We start from the raw sequence: 17,358 nt of genomic DNA on the forward strand, positions 1-17,358 counted from the left end.
GCAGTTCTGTTTTTCTCTCCAGCACAAGAGTCTGCTGTCGTTCGCATTTCTGGCGGTGGAACCCACAAAGCGGTGCTGGAGCTCGTCGACGAGTTCGCTTGCCTTTTTTCTTGCCGTCTTCGCATTTCGACTTTTGTCTCGGAACACGCAACCAGCTTGACGGGGAACGTCCGGCATGAACCACTTTCGCCTCATTTGTTTCCTCGATTTTCTCTGTTCTTCCTGCATCTCTGGACGCATTTTCCTTGTCTTTGGGAATACCATCGTTTTCCCTTTGGCAACAGACGATCACTTTCAGTTTTCCTCTTCTCGCCTTTATCTTCCTTCGTTGCATAAGAGAAAAGCAACGGACAGCTCCTCGCTGTTCCTGTTGTCTTCTGGAACCTCAGCTGTTGTCTTACGCGGCTTCTTCGGCATTTCCACGTGACGTTTGTTCTCTATCTCCGTCGCCTCCCCCTTGTTTGATGAGGCGTTCGTTTTTCTCTCGTGGTTGTCGTTTCTGACTCACTCTCTCCTTCATAGATTGGAGTGTCTGCGGACCCTGAAGTTTCTTTGCGCGGTCGAGTGTCGTTTAGGTCGCGCTTCCCCTTCGCGCTGCTCGTCAGTTTTCTCGGTTTTGTCTCGTCTCTCTCGCCTCAGTAAAAAGCTCGGCTTGCCTTTCTTCTCGTGCTGCAGTTCCTGCCTCCGCTCCTCCTGGTTGTCTTCTTCTGTGGTGGTTTCTGTCCGCGTCTGGCGTTGTTTTTGGAGCTTGCCCTCTGCTTCCTCGTCCTTTTTCGCGGGCTCCTTTTTCGAGTTTTTCTTTGTTACCGGGATGAAAAAATTCACTTCTTTCGGAGGCGGCTCTGGCAGCCGCAAAAAGGAGGCTGCGGCGAACGCGGGCGAACAGCGAGCTCAAGGTCGAGAAAATGCAGGTAGAGAGCGGAGAGAATCGAGACGGAGCAAGAAGCCAAGAAGATTAAACGCAGGAATAAGACACTAAACAGAGGGGAGCAGTGGGAGGGAGAGAGAGAGAAAACAGGAGAAAGAGAGAGACAGAAAGCGAAAGAGAAGGAAAGAGAAAAGGAAGGGAGAAGCGACGAACAAGGTTGCCGCATCCCGAGAGAGCCAAGGGAAGGAAAAAAAGCAGCCGGCGAGGGTGCAACGACACAGAGGGAGAGAGAGAGTCGACGGGTCGGAGGAGAGATGAGGGAAAAACAGACAGGGAGCGAACGTATGAGGAGAAAACAAAGTGAGCGCGCGAGAAGAAGAGAGCAGGGGAGCCTCCAAAAGAGGGAACAAGAGAAGCACAAAGGAAGCACGGAGAGGGTCGTGGAGAGAAAGAGACAAGAGACAAAGAGAGACGTACCGTCTGTGAATGCGGCTCTGTGTCCCGGACGGGTATCCTTGAAAGCACCTTCATTCGTTTCTTCGTTTCTCCTTTTTAGGAGCGTTTTCGTTTTCGCTAGACAGCTCTGCTGTCCGTTTTCTTCGAAATGGACGTTCCTCTTTCGCGGTTCGAACGAAGGCACCACTGGAGCCATTTGTGTCAACAGAAATAGCGTGTCAGAATCAATGGATGGAAAAGCGACAAAAACCGTAGAAAGGTGGCTTGTCTCCTCTTCACTTGTTCCTTCAGGTTCCGAGCTCGACTCAAGGTAAAAAGGACGAGAATGCACTTCCACGCAGAGAGACGTGGAGGCACAGCGCAGCTTAAGGAAGTTGACAGTCAGACACAGCGGCATCTTCAGCGTCGAAGACAACGCAACGCGTTTTATCTTCACTCGGAACACCAGAAAACAACACTGTTTCAGAGAACTAGAGCATACGACTACCGCCACAGCACACATACAAATACGTATATATATATATATATATATATATATATATATATATATATGTATATATATATGTATATATATGTATATGTTTATATATATCTTCGGGGGATTGCATGTGGCTCATGTGAATTGCATGTGATCCCCGAGTCTCGAGACTCCGAGAAATAAAGGTGCGTTTCACACGTAGATAGATTCGCGCATGCGTTTCCTGGACTCTCCTCTTTCTCCTTCGTGCTTCGAGAGATTTGACAACACTGGAAAGAGACCATTTCTCCAAGTGTCACCCGCGAGAACCTGCCTTTCGTCGCGGAAAACGCTTCACCGTGGCTGCGCGTTTTTCTTGACAGTATGCGTGCTCTCTCTTCTGCTCTCGTGATCCCCTCATCCGGTTTTGTTGTGCCTCTGCTCTTGCAGCCTTCCCTCTTTCGTCTCTCTCTTGTTCTCTCTCCGTTTTTCGCTTGTCTCGCCTGCGCCTCGCTCGCCTCGCTCTCGACAGGGAGGCCATCTCTGTCTCGCAACGCTCTGGTCTCTCTGTCTGTGTTTGCCTTCCTCCGCATGCAGCACGATGAATGAACTGGAGATGTTGCGAGCAGAGAACGCTCATCTGAAGCGGCTCATCGAACAGCAGCAGGAAGCGCAGGTGGTCGGCGGCGAGGATCCAGCGAGGTGACTGGCGCGGAGGAAGCAAGGGAGGGAAGAGCAGAGGGAAGAGAAAAAGGCGATGATCCACGACTGAGATGGACAACAGGTCATTTGGAGGGAGATGGCATTTGAACAGCCAAAAAAGTTGAATACACTGAAGCAAAGTGGAAATGTCGTCACGTCCTTGTTCATCTGCAGGGATTCGCTCTCGAGGCATATTCTTGCTCAGCTTTTCTATCGCATCTTTGGGAGGTTTTAGACGCGCCTTCGGCCTCGGTTTTGGTTTCTGGACTTTTCTGTCGGCTCTCTGTTCTCTCTCTCTCGTCTTCGTCGCCGATTCTCGCCCTGCGATGCTTCAGAATTGTTTGATTTATCTCCGCAAACGTCCTGCACAGAGAAACATTCTTCTCTTCTTCTTCGGTTTCTTGTTTCTCCAGAGATGCGGAGGTTGCTCATCTGCGCAGAGAGCGAGACGAGCTTCAGGTGAGTGAAGACGTCGTGTCTCCGTCCTCGTCTCTCTTTCTCTACTTCCTCATGACTCTCGACCCAAGGACAAGCAGACATGAATCGTGCTTCTGCGGGAGAGAGGAACGACGCCTCTCCAGTCCAAAGACGCGCTTTCCTCTCGAGGAGCGCTGGACCTCGAGTTCCGGCTAGGCGCGTCGCGAGTGGATGTACACTGCAAACTGCCCTCGTGGCTGGGGGGTCTCTCTTTCCCTTTAACTGGAAAAAGTCCGAGGGGAAGGGACGGCGACGAGGGTCTCAACAGAGAGAGACAAGGGATCTTAGAGAGAGGGAGAGGGCAGATGCTCGTCTGTTTCGAATTATTTTGAATCAATACTGATTTCCTTTCTCCAGCCTCAAAGGCAATCTGTTTTCTCTTTACGTTCACATTTTCCATGCAGCGACAACTGGCGAACCTGCAGAGCGACTACGAGGCTCTCCAGAGAGACTATGCGAATCTGCAAAGAGACAGGCGAGTTTCCAAGTGTTCACCATGCAGATACACACACATATGTACAAAAGTAGACGTGATACAGCATATGCATATATATATATATATTATATATATACATATTTATAGATTGTTGAAGAGGTGTATACGAGTGCCGTTGCGAGGGAACTCACCTTCAATTGAGACGTTCCGAAACCCTCTCTCCGTGGTGGACTCTTTTTTTTTGGACTCCTTTCACTTTGGATTCCTCTCTCTTGCTTGAGTTTCTTTTGCGTTCCCATTCCGTTTCTGTCTCGTTTTCTCCTCGCTCCCTGTCCTTCTCCCCCCTGTTCTCTCTCTTCTTCTTCTATGTCGGTTTGGCTCACGTCTGCTCTCCTTGTTTTAATCTCTTCGCAGTCTTCTCGCCGTTGTATTTCTCCTTCAATTGTCCTCGTTCTTTTTGGTTCTCTCCGTTTGCAGGCGCCTTGAAGTGAACGAACACCACAGTGAGACGCGGACGGTCGAGGCTCAGATCGAATTCATGAGCCAACAGCATAAACACGAACTCGAGGAAAAGTGAGCTTTCTTTGCAACCTCGCTTCTGTGGTTCTCTCTCTCCTTTCTCCTCCTTTCTCTTTCTCCTTCTTCTTTCGTCGTTCTCCTTTTCTCGTCGTTCTCTTTCTGCGTTGTGTTTGTCTTCTGCCTTTTCTTTCTTTATCGTCCTCCTGTTCCTTCTTTTCGTTTCGCTTCCTGGATCACCTCGCGCTTCGCTGTCCACCGTCTCGTCTTTCTTCTCTTGCATGTCGGTTTCTTCATGTGCTGTGCTGCCTTCCAAAACATGGACAGGACTTGTCTGCTCTCTCGGTTTTACCATTCTCCTTGTCTCTCCTGCGCTCGAGTGAACGTAGTCGTCTCTCTCTCTCGCGTTTTGAACAGAAGAAGGCGCTTTCATTTCCTCTCTTCTGGTACTCTGAATGTTGCATTCAACGCGCAACTGCTCAGATGAGATTACGCGTTGACGGTAAATGCGGTCTTTTATCCATACACAAGTGTGTCTCCGCTTCCTCTAACAGTTCACCTTTGCGTGCAATTGCCTGCAGGTGTAAGCCTGCATACAAAACTCTCTGTATATTGACCTCCATAGACTTCTCTCTAACGAGTAAATATCTATCTGTCTGCATTTATTTATAAATGTTTATATGTAAATATAAATATCTACATGAATATATATATTTATATATAGAATATGCATGTAAATATTCATATGTACTCATACATGTAAATGCATCTATCTATCTATCTATCTATCTATATATATATATATATACATATATGTGTACATAGGCATGTAAATGTAGATGAATATATATTTATATAAATATGTGTATATATATGTATACAAATGCATATTTTTATGTTGATATAGGGAGATCGCGGGCTCGCTCCCGGTTGGTGTTGCGGTTTGCGTTTGCGAGCTGCAGATGCATGGAGGAATGTCGAGAGAGGTCGACGTGGATGTTTTCAGTTGCGTAGCGAATGTCTTGCGTTTCCCTGGCAGGGAGAGTCGGATTCGCGACCTCGAGATGAAGCTCGTCGACTTGGAGCAGGAAGTCGAACTGGCGCAGAGCCCAACACACTTCATTCAGTGAGGGAGTCGCCGAAGGACCGTTTTCGCATGTCTCCTACGAAGCGTTGTGTCCCCGGTCTTTCTCTAGACTGGGAAACGGTATCCTCGTAAACGTCCTGCTGTTCTCTCCTGTCTGAGTCAATGCGTCTCCCCGCATTTGCATCTGCATGCCTTTTTCTACGTCCACGTAGACCCAGTTCCCTGTGCCGTGTGTGGTTTTGTCTGCGGCGTTGTCTGTTAGTCTGAAGAAGAAGCTGCCATCTGACCTGTTATGCGGCTTTCGCTCTCTCTGTTTTCGTCTGAGTGGGCCTGTGAGTGTCTCTTCGTTTTGGCCTGCCGATCGACCATGTCGTCCTTCTCTCTCGCCTCTGCGGCGGTGCGGGAGCCCCTATCGACGTGTGCCTTTCTTTCTGGGCGCTCAGTTTGCAGAACTTTGCTCTCTCTCCACAGCTTCGCCTGCTTTATTTAGCGCGGGAAGTCTTTCTCGAGCCTAGAGGAAAACACTCGCAGTCTTCAATTTCCTGTGCAGCGTTCGATCCCTAGATATGGACGAAATGAAAGAACGAATCGCCGACCTGGAGAAACGACTGCAGGTTGCGAATGCAGACAATCGAAGGCAAGTCCTGACGCGTTCTGTGTTGTCAGAGTCCACGGACATCCGTCTCTGGAGTTCCTCCAGGCCCTACGTGGAATCTTCGTCTCTCGAGCCTTCTCTCCCCGGCTTTCGCACTCTCGTCGCTTCTCGCGTTCTTTTGCGCTCGTTTCCTCGATCGACTGAGTCGAAGGGTTCGAGTGGCGTTTTTCCTCTCCTGCAGAATGTATCCTCTTTTTTCACCGTGGAATGCATCGAAGTACTCGATTCATCGAGTCAAAATGCTGTTCGAGACTTCTCCCTCATTGACTCACATCGCTCACTTCTCTCGCGACCCCAGTACACTTTAACGCCCGTCAGAAACGCGCCGTTGCATACGCCTGCATTTGTGTCGTGACTTTTATGGCAGGAGAGAGGTTATCCATGGACTGAGTTTCGTAGGCTAACAATCCGAGATAATCGAACGTACGCATGCGGGTGCGTGGACATACTCTGTGGGAAAACGGTGCATATCTGCGGGCACAGGCATGTGTGTACATATGCACACACATGCATACGCACATAAATAAATAAATAAATAGATATATATATATGTATATAAATATACATAAATATATATACGTCACGAAGAAAGCCAGTTGCTTCTCTCAGCGAAACGTTTTTGCGTTGCTTGCGTTTCCCCTCAGGCGAGCAGAGGAAGCGGATCGCCTTCGAGAAGAACTGGAGGAGGCGAAACTCAAAGGGGGAGACGAAGGGTGCGTTGCAGGTTCCCAACACTCTTGCCCTCAGGGGTGGACGTACACCGCGTGGTTCGCCTCTCTTCTGCTTCTCGGCGACGAATCGCAACGCTCTGAGAAACCTACAGAGAACGCGCATCCGTGGAAAAGAAGACATGTTTCCAGAAAACAGAACCAAATCTGAGAGTACCTCATTCTCCCATGTCCATCCGCAGACACCGAGCATCCACCGAAGGCCGACCTGTGCACTATGAACATTTACACATAAACATAAACATTAACGGATATGTCTACATGCTCACATATATGTATTGACATACATATCTCTACACACACATATATATGTATATATATATATATATATATACATATATATGTATATTTATGTATATGATATACACATATATACCTTCGTTGACGCATGCGCAAGTGCATGCGTGTGGCGTTGTCAGGCGTCCTGTCTCTCCTTTGTCTGTGAGTGTCTGTACTTTAGGTAATTTGTGTCTGTTTCAAAGGCGTGAGCGGACGCTGTACCGTTTCTGTCGGTCTCTCAGTGAAGAAAATGGAGAGGCTCTGAGCGGACGGAAGTTTCTCTTTTTTTCGCTTGCTCAGCTTCGCATGGCGCGACGTCAATCGCGTTTGCACCGCTCTCTCCTCATCTGTTTTCTGTCCTTTTTTCCTTTTTTCTGTAGACTCCTCGCCTCGGTGAACGCCGAGAAAGATTATTTCAAGGCTCAAGTTGCTGAGCACGAAGCGAAGGCTCAGAATTACCACGACAAAGCGTACGCGTTCGTCGAGGAAGCAGTGTGTCTTCCTTCACTTTTTTCTCCACTGCCTCTTTCCCTCTATTTCCTGTTTTCGCGGCTTTTCTTCGCTCTGCATTTCCTTGTCAACTCTTTGCTTCGCTGATTGAGTCCCCATTTTCTTCGCATTGGCACCAGTGACGCTTGTCTCATTTCACTTTGCTCGCTGTTTCAAGCTTGCGGCGTTCCTCGACTGTCCGCTTCTTCAGAACGCGTCTCTTTCGAGCGCGCGGCCGCTTCCTTCTCTCTCTCTCTCTCTGTGGTCTCGGTTCCTCGTCCACTTGCCGCGTCGCGCCGCCCTCTCCTCCTTTGCTTCCTGTCTCTCCGCTTTCCGGTTCGGATATCTCGAGACGCGAGGACGTTCTGTTTGTCGCATGCGGTGCGTCCAGGCGCTGCAGCGCCTTTGTTTCCGTTCTTCCCCGATGTTTTTGCTGTCGTTCTCGCCAGTTATTTCTCTCGTATTAAATCTCTTCCTTTATGGATTCGCGGCTACGCCCTCTCGCGCAGTGCCCTCCCTCCACCAACTGTTCCATCTATTCACTGCTTCGTTCTCCTTGGTGTCTCCGCCTCCTCAGGACCGACCTCGAGGCGCAGGCGCAGTCGCTCTCAGAAGAGCTGCACAGGAAGCAAGAGTAGGCCCTTAGCGCTGCGAGAGAAATCGAAAGCAACATAAATCTTATATGGTAGATTAGCTACTATCTTATACCTTTCTACCGGATTGGTTCTATGCCACACCGTCTCCGCAGCCATCTGCATCCACCCAGATCTTTGTTTCTCGCAAAGTTTTCTCTGGATCTGGTTTCCTCTATGCAGCTCTATCTCTGCGGATGTATGCACATGCGCATCTGGCTGCTTATCGCCTGTCTGCCACTCTTGCTCTTGCGTTTTTTTACAAAGCGATGCGCCCGCATATCCTCTGCGGTTGAAGCTTCTCCACGAATAAAACTGTTGGCTTAGCGGCACGCCTGTCCCCAAATCAGTGACATAGCTATATCTACATGTATCTGTGTCTATATCTATATGTATCTATATATATCTAGATCTATATGTATCTGTATCAATCTATAGCTATATGTGTCTATATACATATATATATATATATACATATATATATATATATATGTTTGCATGTATCTCTCGATACCTCTATCGCCGTGTATCTCTGTTTGTATATGCGTCTGCGTGTCTTTTGTATCTGTGTGTTTGTCTGGTTGTGCGCGCGCGAGAGTTCGATGTCTTGACGTTGCTTCTATGTTTTCAGGATCATAGGCCGGCTGGAATCTCAACTTGCGGACCTGCGAATGCGGCAAGTCGTTTTGGGTCTGAGGTCCTCGTGCGTTTTCTGTATCTCGTTTCTCTTTTTCAGATGTTTTCCCCTGGGTTTTCGCTCTTTCTCGAGTGTCTCTACACACCTCTTTTTCACGGTTCTTGCACTTGCATTTTTTCATCTCCCCTTTCCTTTTCGAGGGCGACGTTATGGTTTTGGATTCGTGAATGACTCTCAATAACTGGCTGAGTGATTGTACGATAATGACATCAATGCAGGACCCATTAAGGTGTGTAGCATCTCTTCCGTTGTCGCTTTGGCACTAGCTCTGCGTTTCTTTCTAGTGTCCGGCTGCTTGTTCTCTGTAGTCCGACTCACACTTGACATTTTTCGGTTTTCTCCGAATCCCTACACTTTCTTCTGCCCCTGGTATCTTGTCCTCCCAGTGTCGCGCTTTCCTTCTCTCTCTGTCTCCCCCCACCCTCCCCCTGCCCGTGGCTCACCTGTCTCGCCTACGCGTCTCCGAACTCGCTTTGCAGGCACTCACCGGGACGCGCGGAGGCGCACGAGGGCGGCGGAGGCGAGGCGCCTCTTCCTCAGGACGTCAAGGAACTTCAGCAACTGCTGCGGGAGAAGGAGAAAGCAGTTTGGGATCTCAGCGACCGCCTGCTCGCGACGAGCTCCGAAAAAGACAACGTCGAACAGGTGAGGAACTGCATGCATGCGCAGGCGTTCGTTTCGACACACGCCTGTGCTGGGCCTGAAGGAGGAGAAACCGCTCAGGAGAACCTCCGTCTCAGGACAAGCTGAGATCTCGGGGGGGACATTCCACATGCGTCGTCGAGTCTCGTTTATTAAACAGAAAAAAAACAGCTGCCGTTGCTCCAGCTTCACGTATCCTGCTCTCTTGCCTGCAAAAGGGGAAGACGTCTGCCTCTCACAAGGCGCAGGGCGCGCGACAGGACTGATCTCAGAGCATCTGCGGTCGACACAGATCTCTCGCATCGGCCCATGGATGGACACAGGCGCCACCAAGACAGTGTCACAGGGAGGAAAGACAACAGCGTTCTGGCCTTCCGGCATCATCTCACATCTCTCTGCGGATTTGACTTCATCCGTAACCGCCTGGGCTCTGGTTGGCTTCTTCTTCGTCGCCCGATCCCTCGCTGCTTGGCTCGCCATTCGCTTCTAGCTCGCAGAGGCACCTTGTCTCCTCCCGAGGCTCTTCTCGCGTCCACTGGGCCGTTCGGACTCTGCGGGTGCGGCTACGGCCTCGACCTTCGACCTTGTTATAAGACCTCACGCCCCCGTTTCTGCTTGCTGCAGGAGAACCGGCAACTGAAGATACAGTTGGAAGCGGCGCAAGCGTCGAGTTCGCAGCCTCTCACGCCTTCTGGGAAGAAGAGCAAAAGCAAGGGAGGGGGCGTCTCCGACGAGGTGTACAGACAGCTGCAGACGCAGCTGGCCGCCGTGCAGACGCAGCTAGCCACGGCGACTGCGGAGAAGGACGAGAGCGAACGCAGAAGGAAGGTTCACACTGTGGAGATGGAGCAGAAACTTGAAGGCGCTGACAGGAGCCTCAGGAGACTCGCAGAAGACAAAGACCGTCTCGAATGCGCGGTGAGGAAGAAGAGAAGTGCAAAGACTGGAGGAAACGGAGAAGAGACGAAGCACCGAAAGAACAGTGCCGAGTAGCCCAAAGAGAACAGAGAAATCAGAAGCCACGAGGGGCGGCGGGAGCGAAGGAAGGAACAGGAGGCAAGCGAGAAGGAGCGAGAAAAATAAGAACGAAGAGAGAACACGAGGGGCAAAGAAAAGAGGGAAACGTTTTCACGTGTATGTCTGCTTTTCGCCACCGTCTTGCGCTGGCTCGATCGCGACGGTTGCTTCTGCATGTTCCGACTCCGAGAGACTATGCGTCATCTGAAATGTCTTTGAAAAGATGCCATTTCTTGTGTCTCACCACCGGATGAAGAAGATGAAGAAGACGAAACAGTCCATGCATGCAACGCCGTCAGCGAGGCGCGTTTCCTTCTCTCTCAAACTCTAGTAGTGTCTGGGTCTTGTGGTCTGCGTTGGCGTTTTCAGCTGAAGAAAAAAGACGCAGAAATCGCTGCTCTCGAAGTTTCACAGGTACGTTGTCTGGCCTGCGCCTCTTCTTTCCTTTTCCATATGCTCAACCTGGGTTCCTGAAGAGGCAGGGAAGTCACCGTCCAGTCGCCTTGCTTCGCTGGTGCTCTCCGCTTTTCCCTTCGCGAAGGATGACTTGTCAAGTTTATTTTTCGCGTTCAAGTTTATTTTTCGCGTTCAAGTTTATTTTTCGCGTCAAGTTTAGTTTTCCCGTGTCGGGATCTGCGCTTCTTCATTTGGCTTTTTTTCTCGCAGGACTATCGCTCTCAGGCCTTGGCTGTCGCCCGTGGTGTGGCTCTCCCTCCCCTCCCTAAGACGCGTAGGTTCCGCGCATTTCCAAGGTCTCTGTTTTCTTGCTCTGTGTCTCGTCGCGCGCTCGCCATGTCACCGCTTATGTCTCCTCTCCTTCTGCCGCTGCCGTCTCCCGCCTAGCGCGTCCCACTCTTCCCTGGCGACCTGCGGAGACACACGGGACCTTTGCCTAGCCGTTCTCGTCTCGTCTCCCTTTCTCTCCAGAGCCTGCAGGAGGCAGCGAGGAGGGCACCGGCGCGCATGCGACCAACGACCTCGAAATCGAGCTCGCCCTGAAGAGCGCGGCTCTGCGAGCTCTCAGCGTGAAAAACGCTCATCTCCACGATGTCCTTCAGCGCCTCCAACACACGACCAGCATGGAGGCCACGGAGAAGGAACTTCAAAGGACAAAAGCGGTGAGGCAGACATCTGCAGCAGACTGTCCTCAGCTGATCGGGGGGAGACGTCTTCCCTTTTCAACGTCTGTTGAGTCTCTGCAGAGGGCCTGTGAACGGAGAGAGAGAAATCAAAAGAAATCGGTTGTTCTCGCGGACGAAAACGACGGAGTTGCCTACCCCAGATACGTTTGTTTGAAACGTAGAAGGAACCCAAAATGCAGTTCAGAGACGCGGAAACAGGCAGGACTTGGACGCACATGCAGAGAGGACAGCTCCAAAGAAAGGGAACGACGGCACAGAGAACCTTCCTCGCATGCGTATGCACAGCCCCCAACTGCATACATGCGTAGTCGACTGCCTTCACAACAAGGCAGAGGACTTCTCCCTTCACCTTCGACGGGGACGAGGTTGCGGCCTCCTCTCTTCTCTGTCACCTCTTCAATCGACATCGGGCCTCGCATCTCGACGACTCCACTTACTTCTTCTCTGTGTCTGCTTCCTCTGAGGTTTTGCCTTTCTTGCTTCCTCTCCTTATGGGCATGCGTCTCTCTGTCCAGCTTCCCTTTCTCCTGCTCCGCCTCAGATGCTCTCTCCTCTGCGTTCCTGGCTGCTTCCAATCATGCCTCCTCTCTCCGCCTGTCCCTGTCGGCCTGTTTCCCTCGCGTTGCGCTTCGCAGACGCTCCAAGACGTGCACTCTCAACTTTGTCAGGCGAAAGGTGATTTGCAGAAACAAAAAGCAGAGAAAACTCAGCTCGAGGTGAGTCTCGCGTTCTCTCCTTCTCCCTGTCCATGTTTCTTCTTCTTCTGTGTCTGCTCGATATTTGATTCGTCTCTCTGCCTCCTTCGCTGGTACGTTTTCCTCTGCTTCTCTTCTCCTTCCCTTCTCGCTCCATGTCCTTTTTCGAGTTTGTTTTCGCTGCAGACGCGCGTCTCTCGCCTTGAAGCGGAACTCGAAGTCTCTCGACAGGACGACAGAGTCGCCAGAGAGGCCCTCGCGGAGGCTCAGAAGCGCAACGCTCGAACGGCGGAGGAATACAAGGCCCAAAACGAGAAGTCGGGAAGACCTTGCATGCAGTTTCGTTTCTTTCCCTGGGCGTCGATGAGCGACTTAAGCGTGATGTTCACGGGCGTCTACTTCTAAAAGAATCACCACTTTAGCTGCGGTCTTTCGTTCCCTGCCTGGCGTTCGAATATCCTTAAATGACGCCTTTCAAACAAGTGTACTTCGTCATGTCATGAGAGAAACCGCTGCGTCGGGACATGCTTTTTCATATGCGTGCTATGCGGACGTAGTCGCTTTCTGCTGCATGCAGTTGAAGCGCGGAGCGCAAACGGATTTCCACTCACATTCTACAGGCCTGTAGCCGAAATATCATCCCCTCTCCTACATGCGTACAGATGCATGCGCATGCCTGTGTGTTGCTGTTCATCCTTATCTCAAGTCCTCCCTCTGTGCACCGCAAAAACGTACATGCATCAACTGCGAATGCATCATCCCTACACATACAACATACATGTATTTATGCACTTATGTATATACATATATATATATATATATGCGCATATATGTAAGACAATTTCACGAAAGTACACCTACCTTTGTTTACATATATATATATATATATATATATATATATATCTGTATCTATATCTGTATCTATCTATATATATATATACTTCTGATGGCATGCCCAGTGCTTTGGTCCGTTGTCTGTGGGAGTTTCTTTCACTGTTGGTTTCTGTTTCAGTAGGTTTTCTGTTTTTCTTCGTTCTTCCGTGTCAGATATTCGTCGCTGTTGGCGCGAGCAATGGCCGATGTCGAGCGCATGGAGGCCGAGCTGACGAAGGAGCGCAGCGCGTGAGAAAAAAGTCGCAGACTTCCACGGAGAAGACAGCCAGACTTCATGCAAAAATGCGAAGCTTCCAGGAGTCTCCAGAGCCCTTTATCATATATACATATATATATATATATATATACATATTGACAGATCGATCTGCATATACACACCTACATCTCTCTCTTTTTGTATATATGTATAGACATATATATATATATATATATATATATATATATATATATGTATGTATTTACGCATTTACATAGACATCTTTAACCGTGCATACATCCTTATCTGCGTGCGTAAACGATATCCGGAGAGACGCAGGCGAGCTATGGTTTTTTTAACGCCGAGAAAGTTACATGTCTCCCCGGTAGTGCATGTCACAGAAGAGCAATGGGTCTAGAAAGTGGATGTAAGAAAACATATCTACTCAGAAAAGTCTCTTTTTGGAAAATATGAGATAAACATACATGGATATGCACACAGAGTTACTTTTGTCCAGTGTTCGGCCTGAGTGTACGTTTGCGGAGGCATCTCCGCGCCCCTCCACGTAGTAGTAAATCTACATACCAGATTTCTGATGTCACTCTACAAAAACCTCAACTATGCGTATAAATAAATGAATGATCAGTCGCGTCGTGTGCATCTCTCTATATGCCTATGTTTATGCAGAAGGTAGCTCCTTGGGTTTTCTCCACTTCACTTTTTTGAGACGGAAGTTCACTCTCTCACAACTCTCAAAAAATTTGGATAATCCTCATTCTTGGCGCTTGCATGTGGCTGCTGCGTGTCCGAGCGTTTATTCACTGCATTGATTTCGGACTCTGCATGCACTATTTGTTGTTGCATGCGCAGCCGGCGAGAAGCAGGGAAGACCTTTCGAGAACAGCTGCGGCGCTTGCGTGCGTCGAAGGCGCGTCGCCTGGACTTTGCGACGGCAGATCCGCTCCAGCCTCTCCCGAGTTCTAAGGATCTTCTGACTTCTCCCTCGGGTGCTAACAGAGACAATTCTTGCAGCAGCTCTGTGAGCAGGTCCCTCAGAGGCCCTTCAACGACGCAAGACGCGGCGGCACCCCAAGGCGGCCAACCTTTGACCTTTCCAATAGGAAAAGATGAGTGTGAAAGGCCTCGAGGGAGAAACGCATTTGACACAGATGCACATTTCTTCCAGAGAGAGCGATTGGCGAATCAACTTGCGAGTGCTCCAGAGTCCAAAACGACAGCGAGAGACAGAGACGGCAGAGGATCGACGCGTACTGGGGTGTCTACACCCCACGCAGACCTGTCAGGTGCATGTGCGGCCTGGAGACGCGAGACGCAGCAGCTGCCGAGGCCAGTCGGGGACGACGGCCTCTTTCTGTCTTCGCCTGCGAGTTCTTCCTTCCTCTCGCCTGCAGCTCATCCAGAGGAAGAGGCGTTGCACAACGCGCAACTTTCTCATCTTTCCGCTCCCGGCGGCATGTCCGCGAACTGCCCCACCGGGGGATCTGAGGTGTATGTACACCCGGAGCGCCTCGCAGATGACGCGTTCTACTACATCCTGGGGGACGACGGGAGAGTCCGTTGCGTGGAGCGCGCGAAGGTGTCAAGAGCGAGTTTCGATCAGCGAGAGCAGAGAGGAGAGACCCTTCAGGTGACGAAAGAGGATCAGGAGCGCACAAAGCAGATCCTGAGGACTTTCCTGGAAGAAGAACGCGTTTTCCGAGAAGAAACCGAGAGGAACCAGGGCGCGCGTTACGCCAGCGGTCACAGTGAGGCCCAAGACCGTTTTTCCTCCTCGCCGCAGGCTTCCTCGCGACGGCGACACCAGCGCGAAAGGAGACACTTTGAGAGCGAGAGCGTGGAACCTGGAAATTCGTCTGCGGTTGCTTCCGACCGTCGAGACGCGTCTTCCTCCTCTTTTCTTCGCGCCGACTTTTCTTTGAGGGAATCGCAGAGTTCGCCCTCTCGCCAGGCCTCCCGAGAGCAGACGCTCTATGCGCGGCGCGCCCCCGTAGCGGAGGATTTGCCCCCGGCCGGGGCCTCGGCCCGCCGCGCATTCTTGCCCAGCGGCGCATGCGGCTTATACTCGGAGACGACCTGGCCGACGAGGCCCCATGCGTACCGAACTGAAGCTTGGCAGGCGGAGAGTCGCCCAGCCGAGGCGTTTGGGCGCGACGATACGCAGCACGCGCTGTTTTCGCTTTCAGCTGATAGCTCTCGCCTCGTCAGCGCACAGAGCGACAACGTGAGAAAGGACTCGGAGGTTTTTTCTGGAAGGCGCGAGGCGGCAGAGTCCGGCGTTGGAAGCGAGGAGACGGCGTGTGCAATCCAAAGCCTCGGCGCGGTCGAGCAACTCTTTCCTTCAACACCTGCATCTCCCGAGAGATCTGTTGCCGCGAGGGGAGCAGCACCGCAGTCGCACTCGCATGCTGGGGATCTCTCAACGGGAGAAACGTTCGCTTTCCAGGACAGCCAGCAGATGCCACAGGCATCCTCCGAGGAAACGGAGACAAGCGGGGGACGCAGAGGCGACTCCAACGGATCCGAAGGTCCTCAGGGAAAGGCGACCCAAAGCAAACGCGAAGGAGGGCAAGCCGGAGAAGTGGAACAGGCAGAAGAAGTAGAAGAAGAGGAAGAAAAAGGAGGAGAAAGAGAGAGAGAGACGCCAGGGATGTTAAACTCTGTGAAACCCCGCAGAGAAGCCCGAGATGGTGGAGAGCAGACTGCCAAGACAGGAAACGAAAGTCGAGTGCCTCGACACGGCAGCGAAGCGAGCAGAGAGACTCAGAAAGCAAACGGAGGAGAGGTCAACTGCGGGACGAGGCTGAAGCCGCTGCATGTGTCTGCCGATGAGAGCAGTGGCACTGCATGCAGTGAAATGGCGGGTGTGTTTCTGCGCGGAGACAACGAAGAACGAGGAGGCGACGTCGACGTCGCTTCATTAGTTGATCGTTTGCACTCCATTAGCGAGAAGGGCAAACAACTCTTTGGGGAGAAAAAAAGAACAGAAGAGAAAGAAGAGGGAACGCGAGGCGAGGCCCCGAACGAGGCAGGCGATACAGAAGAAATCGCAGCTCTTGTTGAAGTTGATTTGTCGTAAAAAACGGTCTGCAGAGACAGCGCGTCAGCACGTAGTCCAGAAAATACCCTCATTCAGGTTTTTCTACAATGAAAAGTTGGCGACGCCTGCCTTCACATGATCAGGATAAAACTGCTTCCAAAATCCCTCGAGAGAATATTTAAGGAGTCCTGGAAACACATCTCGTGTCCAACACACATATCCATATATATATATATATATATACACAATATATATATATATATATATATACAATATATATATATATATATATATATATATATACAATATATATATATATATATATATATATATATACAATATATATATATATATATACAATATATATATATGTTTCCTTGCGCGCTGTGTCGCTGGTTACATATAGGTGTCTATTTATATATCTGAATATATATATATATATATATATATATATATATATATATATATATATATCCATATATGAATAAGCGCATATATATATATATATATATATATATATATATATACATATCTGGTGTTATTTTTGCTCGTTCAGTTGCTGGCCATATCTATCTATCTATCTATCTATCTATCTATATATATATATATATATATGTATATATATATTCGTACATGAATATAGGGATATATATATTTATACAAATTTTTATACATCTGCACACATATTCGTGATCAGCGAGCGACCGTGCAAGAAAACGTACGTATGTATACGTATATTTATACGTTTCTGTATGTTAGTACATGGGGTGGAGCTCAGGAGGAGAAGGCAGGGCAGATGGTGTTGGCGATTGCGATGAATGGTTTTTTGTCTGTTCATGTGAGTGACCTTTTTTCGTAGCTGACGGTGCCGTTTCCGGAGCGCGATCTGTCGAGTGCGTCGTTGAGTACCTGATTGAGTTTCTGCTTTTTTTTTTCAAATCGAATCTTCTCCTCTGTCTTCTGCCCAAGAAGACGCCCGAGTTTTTTCCAAGAGGCGCTTCTTGGAGAGCAAGGCTTAAATCTTCTCTCGTGCGACAGCTTTTCCTGAACGAAGTGACATGTGTGATCTTTTCTGCGGAATCCACCTCTGAATCCCCGGACATGAATCGTAAACTAGTTGTAACACAAATGCAGTCGGGAGTCTTTTCCGGACTCTTCGACAAGACTGCCTGCACTGGTCTGCGCCGCCACACAACTCCCGCGTCACTTAAACTTTCGTTACCAACGACGGGTCA

General features: G+C 49.9%; 1 protein-coding gene across 1 annotated transcript; it reads left to right on the forward strand.

Annotated features, from left to right (window-relative positions):
- Positions 1-811: 811 nt before the first annotated feature.
- Positions 812-16,162, forward strand: TGME49_313480 (hypothetical protein; the record flags this gene model as incomplete). The annotated part of the gene is made up of 21 exons (XM_018782772.1): positions 812-911; positions 1,616-1,634; positions 2,379-2,483; positions 2,897-2,942; positions 3,365-3,435; positions 3,874-3,969; positions 4,952-5,038; positions 5,550-5,636; positions 6,299-6,367; positions 7,042-7,131; positions 7,728-7,784; positions 8,414-8,458; positions 8,959-9,124; positions 9,746-10,039; positions 10,508-10,552; positions 10,805-10,868; positions 11,066-11,256; positions 11,916-11,996; positions 12,162-12,292; positions 13,023-13,097; positions 13,936-16,162. 21 exons carry the CDS (start codon positions 812-814, stop codon positions 16,160-16,162), a joined length of 4,146 nt encoding a protein of 1,381 aa, XP_018635421.1.
- Between the last annotated feature and the right edge of the window lie 1,196 nt (positions 16,163-17,358).

Source organism: Toxoplasma gondii, chromosome XI (genome assembly GCF_000006565.2).
Source record: "Toxoplasma gondii ME49 chromosome XI, whole genome shotgun sequence".
NCBI classification, from domain to species: Eukaryota; Apicomplexa; class Conoidasida; order Eucoccidiorida; family Sarcocystidae; genus Toxoplasma; species Toxoplasma gondii.